Source organism: Typha latifolia, chromosome 3 (assembly GCF_019914945.1).
Source record: "Typha latifolia isolate L0001 chromosome 3, TyphaL0001v2, whole genome shotgun sequence".
Taxonomy (NCBI): Eukaryota; Viridiplantae; Streptophyta; class Magnoliopsida; order Poales; family Typhaceae; genus Typha; species Typha latifolia.
In genome coordinates, this window is record NC_133088.1 from 15,159,240 (window position 1) to 15,166,534 (window position 7,295).

At 40.9% G+C, this 7,295-nt stretch overlaps 2 protein-coding genes across 2 annotated transcripts; both read left to right on the plus strand.

The window, feature by feature from the left end:
• Positions 1 to 572: 572 nt before the first annotated feature.
• On the plus strand, positions 573 to 4,044 carry LOC140785134 (monothiol glutaredoxin-S6). Its single transcript, XM_073132888.1, has 4 exons — positions 573 to 996; positions 2,564 to 2,637; positions 3,542 to 3,640; positions 3,742 to 4,044. Exons 1-4 carry the CDS (start codon positions 800 to 802, stop codon positions 3,798 to 3,800), a joined length of 429 nt encoding a protein of 142 aa, XP_072988989.1. The 5' UTR covers positions 573 to 799; the 3' UTR covers positions 3,801 to 4,044.
• Positions 4,045 to 4,100: 56 nt separating this feature from the next.
• LOC140785133 (uncharacterized) lies at positions 4,101 to 5,902 on the plus strand. The gene is made up of 2 exons (XM_073132886.1): positions 4,101 to 5,026; positions 5,106 to 5,902. Exons 1-2 carry the CDS (start codon positions 4,211 to 4,213, stop codon positions 5,613 to 5,615), a joined length of 1,326 nt encoding a protein of 441 aa, XP_072988987.1. The 5' UTR covers positions 4,101 to 4,210; the 3' UTR covers positions 5,616 to 5,902.
• The last annotated feature ends 1,393 nt before the right edge of the window (positions 5,903 to 7,295 follow it).

Sequence of the window (7,295 nt, forward strand, 5' to 3'; positions counted from 1 at the left end):
AATAACCTTCTCTGTTCCATGCTTAGATGCATAAAGAATAAAATAAAGTTTCACATATCTCCTATATACAATTACACAGGCTGAGCAGCACTTTGTATATACCTTGAACAGTCGGATGGATGGGGTATTGGGGTGTCCATAATACTAAGAGCAATATGCAGGGTGTGAATTGAAATGTATGGAAAATAATAATAAACTATAAGAAAATTTATTAGAAACACCTTATCCTTAGAGGGTTTGAGATTGGGTCTAATTATATTTTACTCAATTGCGTAAACTCTCGTGTATTTTAAACTTTAACACTCAACAATTTCTTTTTTCCTCAATATATTTGACGATAGTTAATGTTAAATTTACAAATTTTTATTAGAGATAAAATTATAAATTTAAAATTTGGTATCATTTCAGATGTCTCATAAAGCTTATTAAATTCTCTAAAAAAATTTGTATTTAATAAAAATATTTAAATTCGGCTTCTTATAAATTTATCAAATATATAAAAAAATATTATATTATATTTTAATTAAGATTATGAAACTTAAATGCTTAAATTAAAAGTTGAAATTTAGCCCAACTACACTCACTACACGGTGAGCAATTTCTCCCGTGGAATTTTGTAGGGTTGCCAGACTGGAACCCAAGGCTCACGGGGCACACTTTTCCCAACCAGAAGGGTGTGAGATATTCCACAGCCGAATCACAGCATCATCCTAATCTCGAGGACAACTAACCCGAACCATCAAACGATCGAACCCCAGTAGCCCAAGTCCCCCGTGGCCGTGGTGGGTAAAAGGCAGCGATGGCGCGCGGCGCAACGGAAGCCCTCTCCTCGCCGGGCCGTCCTCCTCGGCGTCAAATCGCCGTCGTAGCCTTCGTCGTCCTTCTACTTCTCGGATGCGGGCCGTATCCCGCCCTCGGGGTCAACTCCGCCTCCGCTTTCGTTCAGAACGTCGTCTACTCCAATCGGATCGCCATCTTCTCCAAAACCTACTGCCCGTAATGTTCTTTCTCTATGTGTTCCTTGAGTTCCTTTCTTGGATTTTGATTTCATTGGATTTGTTGTTTCCTTTTTTTGTTTCAATTGTTGGCGGCAAATATTATTGTGCAGTACAGTAAGTGTGAAGTCCAAATCAATCTATAGAATTAGCTGTTGCTTTTTTCCGACATAAATTAATGCATCTTAAATTGTTGTACTGTTATTAGTCGACAGAATTTTAGTGAAGAGGTCAATAATCTGTTCCTTGGAAAAGGAATTTCTGAATGCGTAGGCATATCATTACCTTCGCATCAAGAATAAAGATCTCGCAAAGTCAAATTGAGTTGCTTTATCTTGTATTCTTCGGAATTTTTGATAGCAGGATATGAAACTATCTAAGAAAGAGCCAAGCCCTACATCAGAAGTTACCATTTTACACATTGCCAAGTCTCTTTTCATGGTAGTCTCATTCCTGAGTTATTTGATGATTATAAGGTGTATGTTTTGCTGTTATTGCCTTTCTATATATTTTTTTATTAATGCTATTTGCATCATATCCCCTTGGCATAGATGTACCAACTTGGACAGATTTCCAGATTTCTCCTACGGCAACTGTATCCTTTTACGTTACAAAAATCATCCAGCTCTTATGTTTTCATGTCTTGCATGATAGAACTTAAACTTAACCTTCATGGATTTGCAAAAGTACGCACGTTACAAAAATCTTGCTTCATTTTAATTGCTTGACTCCGTCTGCCCAATGGCTACAACTTGAGGCTATGGGTGACAAGATTTTAAGATTTAGCAAGCTTCCTTTTACATTGAGTTCCAAAATTTAGTATGGCTGCGGAATTGGTCAGGATTTTCTTTCCCCTCAGGAATAGCAAAACTATTTCCAATGTAACATAATTAAGTGGCTCTCTGCTAAGTTTAGATGTATGGAGTGAATAGTTTTGGGCATTCTGGCAATGCTAACAAGGATGCCTGTCTTGACGAAAATAAAGCACCAGAAAATTGAGGTTGGAGATGCTACACGTCCACAGATAAGATATGAGAATTTATTAAGAGATTATTATGAAGAAGTTCTCGTTCAGTCTTCAGACACAGGTTCAAGCTATTAATCTAAATTGCAAAGTATTCTTGAATTTTCTTGCTAGTATGTGTGCAGTATCAGAATATCACTATTCTCAGACCAGGTGATAGATTAGATGATGGGATCTATTGAAATGCAACAGTGAGATTTTTTGCAGAATGCAAGTACAGGGCCATTATGTGGTTGACATGTATCCTCACAGCTTAGATGTGGTCTCATTTTTAATATACGGGTGAATGATGCTGAGCTGCTTAAGAACTAAAATCAAGCATACACTGTTTTCCATCTCATGATAGTATCAGAAAATAAAAAATGGGAAAATTTTCAATTCAGTAGTTCCTATCAATTTAATGCTCACCTGGCTGTCAACTAGAGTACACATGATGAAGTTATCACTATAATGGTTCTCGTTGCTTTTGTGGCTATGTTCTGCGCTTAACATATTTTAAGAAACATTAGGTTGTGGATGCTCTAACATTGGATTTCTCTTACAGATACTCAATGCGTGCTAAGCGTGTGTTTGATCAACTAAGTGAGAAGCCATATGTAGTGGAACTTGATCTTCGAGGTAATGGATTTGTATCTTCTTTTCTTTCGGTAGTATGTGCGCGTTTGAAGCTGGTTAATGTTTGGAAAATCAGCAAGATTTGAAGGACTAGTTTCTGTTAGGCAATTCTCCATATAATGACTGATGTTCCATTCATCTTTGATCTTTATCAAATTCATCATTTCTACTAAAAGTTGTTTTTTGTGCCTTGAAAAGAGATGATATACAAAGAGATATATCCAGGTATAGTTATATGTATACAAGTGCATAAATATGTACATAGAACATAAAGCCTACTCAGTTCCTTCCTCGGAGTCACTGAAACAACTTGAGAATCTGGTTTACAGTTGAATTTATTTATTCTTTTAGAGCTATACTTGAGGATCAAAGGATTAGTTTTCAGCAATAAAAGATCACCTTGAAAAGTTGGATGTCTCTTCATTCTATATATGAGAATTCTGAGAGCATGTATTTTTCCGCTGACATTATTTCCATGCGAATAACAACCATATGAGCAAAGTGATTTTGGATTACTTACATTACATACTAGACAAGCTACTCTACTGTAAAATGGACTTGGGCGGCAGATATGCTTCTATCCTTGTTTTGAATTTGGGCCATGCCCTGTGAAAATCCTAGAATGTCTTTATTTTACTTTGTCGATTATTAAGAAATCACAGATCTGAGAATGGAACTCGAATGTTCTTTCTTTTTGGCCTGTGAAAATCCTAGAATGTATTTATTTTACTTTGTCGATTATTAAGAAATCACAGATCTGAGAATGGAACTCGTATGTTCTTTCTTTTTGGTTGTCATATGATGCCGAATTCTCCACCCCAGTAAACTTTCTTAACTATGTTTTGTAAAATTATTGCAGAAGAGTAGTAATCTTCACAGTGCTATCTTGTTATCGTGTATAATGCAGATGATGGCAGAGAGATTCAAAGTGTTCTTCTTGACTTAGTTGGCCGATACACTGTACCGCAAGTTTTTATCAACGGGAAGCACATTGGTGGCTCAGATGGTTTGTGTTCAATACTTTCAAATTGCACTGGTTGTTTATGAAGTTCGCACCCTCCTATTCTTGGGCATAATCTTAATACCGTTTATCTTCAAACCATTCAGATACAATGGTTGCACTGGAAAATGGCCAGCTCCACAAGCTGCTTGGTAGAAGTAGATGACAGCTACATCTCCGATAAGCCGGACGTACTGACAGAGGTGGAAGGTGACAACCACCTCGAAGTTTATGTTAGATTGTTAGTTTCGGTACTAAAATTTGGATGCTTGGAAATGCACTTTGCTTTCCAGTTATGTGTGGGATTATTGACCAACAAATAGACTGTGTTTTGGAGTAGAACTGTTACATTTGCTGCTGTAGCAATTGTATCAATCTAGTTCGTATTCTATAGCCTCGTTTGAAACAAATGTTATCTTTTTCTTCGGCGGTCATCGAAATGGAGCAGATGCCTAAATCTGACAACCCGTATCCAGGAAAAGACCAAGAGGCTACAAGACGAAATGTTAAAGTGGGCCCACTTTCTTGGTGCGACTTTCCTTTAAAAAATTATCTCAGACAGAGACCTAATTCAAAATGAAAAGAAAGGTGAGTGAAGTGACTTCCCAGTCTCCACTAAGCTCACTCTCCATGGCTTCCTCTCTTCTCTCTGTATTACTTCTCCAGACATTAGTAGTATTCCAAGTAACTTCCAAGACCTTTCCTGGAGATATAGAAGCTCTCAAATCACTGAAGAACTCCATCAACCCCAACTCCATACTCCCAGGCTCGTGCCTTAGCACGTGGGACTTCGCCTACGACCCGTGCGACTCCGCCTTCACCTCCACCTTCACCTGCGGCTTTCGGTGCGATTACCTCGACCCAGCCTCCTCTCTCCTTCGCGTCACCGCCCTTTCCCTCGACTCCGCCGCCTACTCCGGAAGCCTCCCGTCCTCCCTCTTCTCCTCTCTCCCCTTCCTCTCCTCCGCCGACCTCGCCGGAAACCTGATCGCCGGCTCGATCCCCTCCTGCCCTCTCCCCCCTCTCCTCCGCCGCCTCGTCCTCTCGCGCAACTCCCTCTCCGGCTCCATTCCTCCTTCCATCTTCTCCTCCTCTTCTTTAGAAGAGCTCATCCTCGATAACAACCTCCTCTCCGGCCAAATGCCCCACGAGATCGCCTCGCTTCCTTCTCTCAAACGCCTCGAGATCCAATCCAATAATCTCACCGGCGGAATCCCCGATCTACGCCGGATCTCGGGCCTACTCCTGTTCGATGCAAGCGATAACGCACTCTCGGGAACGTTCCCAAAGGGGGGGCACCTGCCGGTTTCTCTGGTACAGATTTCGCTCCGAAGCAACCGCCTGTACGGAACGCTACCAGCTGAATCGGTGGCCGACCTACCCTTTCTCCAGGCGAGGAGATTCTGCTCAATCTATTCTTTAGATTTGTAAATTTATAGAATTACTCCTTATAATTTTATCCTCTCTGTAGGTGATGGATATTTCTCATAATGGGCTATCGGGCACGGTACCCGCCACAGTATTCTTGCACCCGTCACTGGAGCAGGTGAGCCTGGCCTGGAACCGCTTCGAGTCACTGGAGGAACCGGTTGAGGTAGGAACAGGGACAGGGAGCCGGGTTATATCGTTGGATATGGGCCATAACCGGCTGGGCGGGTTACTGCCTTGGTTCATTGGGGTGATGCCGAGGCTAGCGGCGGTGAACCTGGAGGAGAACCGGTTCACCGGGTTGATACCAGTTCAGTACGCTGTTCGGGTTGCGGGTTTAGGGGAGCGGGTCGGGTTCGCGAGGTTGATGTTGGAGGGGAATTATTTGCTTGGGCCCATCCCGAGCCCGATGGGATGGGTTAAGGAGGGAAGTGCGGCGGTTAGTTTGGCGGATAATTGCTTGAGTCGGTGCCCTCAAGTGTTTTTCTTTTGCAAGGGAGGGCAGAAGTCGGCAGACACGTGTCGGCTGTTTAATCCAGTCATACATCAATGATTAGGGTTAATGATATAGAATTGCTTCTTAATTAGGAGTGGTTAAGAAGTCGATTCTATTTAATTAAAAATCATATGTTAAATGGGAATGTGAAAGCCAAATGGGACTTGAATTGGCTACGGTTACATTTTAACCAGGCTTAAGATGCCATTCACCAAGCCCATTGATACCAATATTTCTCATGGCCATGGGATGTTATGACTCGTACTCGGATAGTGCTCCATGGAGTCCACACATTGTAACAGTTATCAGGATTAATTAATAAACTTTTACTTATTCTTCCTAAAGAGTAAAATGTGGATTATTTTCCAGCAAAGCCCACTCCGTGAGACGGAATAATGAACCAGTTAATGAGGCGCCGAGATATGTGTTGTTACACTTACTCGTAAAATGATATCCATCTATTATTCATAATTAGCAATTGAAAATTGAGACTAGTCCAAACAATATTATCATCACTATCATTAACAGCATTCAACACAGTTTGATTGTTGCTGAAAAGCCAAGCCACCGTATTGTCCACCAGCTGAGTGAGATCAATGATACATGGACAACATGGTGTCATAATATCTTCAGATACGTATCGAATCGAGTAGTATAGTATAGTTAACGCTGCTGGTGCCCCTATATATAATTAATATGAAAACAAAGTTGGTATCTACGGTGTCTTTCTTCCATTAGAATACAAAGTTGGCAGAGGATAAAGCAAAGGCGATCCTAGCTTTTCTTGTAAGCAAAGCAGTAATGCATGTGGTGGAATTTTGCTCAAAGCCTGGCTCCTGGGGAGGGACACAGACAGATATCGATCAGTTGTTGCTTTGACACACTGTAAAGTTCTCCTCTTCATCTACCAACCTTTTGAGCTGCAAGTGATCGATCACACCTCGCTATGTATAAAAGTTCTCCATCGAGTAGTAGCGAGATGCCATGTATTTGAATTTGATACTACTAGTCTTCGTTTAATTTGCACGACCTAGTACTCCTTTGATCTGCTACTCTTTTCAACTACTATTTTGTATCACAGATTAAAAGCTCAGTGGAGCAGAAGTCAGCACGTGTACGCGTGCATCTGCCACGTTCTCGGGACTACGTCGGTGATATGGATAGAAGAGATGGCCTTAAAAGGCGCCAAAAATTTGAACTCCCGAGGATCGATACTATATGCGTTTGATTAGTATTGTGGATGCTAGGGATGGCATCGTATACATTTATAAGGAAATGAGTGGAAGACTTTGCATTTAATAAGCTAATAGTATTACGATACAAGATAAAGATCACATAAACCACGCCCGGCTCGAGATATAATTGAGATAAAATGGAAGTAGTTATGGCACATTCGAACTGTGTTATTTTTATATGATTCTAGATTCCATCGGTCCGGTGAACTGTCTTACTCTAGTGATCATAAATGAAAGGCTTCAAAATGAGATAGATTTCTATTCACTTAAATTCCCAATTATCTTTATATACGTACATGAAGTGGTCGTTCTTTCGTTACTAATTCAAAGTGGTTGACATGTCACCCACCAGCTGCAACTGTCGCTACCCATCTGAATTGCTATACCCATCAATCCATTCGGTAGTCCCACAACCAATCACACCCGAATCAAACGCGTACATCTCAATTACTCCCTAATCATAAGCTCATTGGGGGTATTTTGCATTTCCACCCCTACAAAA

What these genes read in the sequence shown, in the direction of transcription:
- LOC140785134 (XM_073132888.1), top strand. Translation starts at nt 800, where the DNA reads ATGGCGCGCGGCGCAACGGAAGCCCTCTCCTCGCCGGGCCGTCCTCCT. An exon ending in AGTGGAACTTGATCTTCGAG is followed by an intron (nt 2,638 to 3,541) that starts GTAATGGATTTG and finishes TGTATAATGCAG; the next exon opens with ATGATGGCAGAGAGATTCAA. An exon ending in GCACATTGGTGGCTCAGATG is followed by an intron (nt 3,641 to 3,741) that starts GTTTGTGTTCAA and finishes CAAACCATTCAG; the next exon opens with ATACAATGGTTGCACTGGAA.
- LOC140785133 (XM_073132886.1), top strand. Translation starts at nt 4,211, where the DNA reads ATGAAAAGAAAGGTGAGTGAAGTGACTTCCCAGTCTCCACTAAGCTCA. An exon ending in CCGACCTACCCTTTCTCCAG is followed by an intron (nt 5,027 to 5,105) that starts GCGAGGAGATTC and finishes TCCTCTCTGTAG; the next exon opens with GTGATGGATATTTCTCATAA.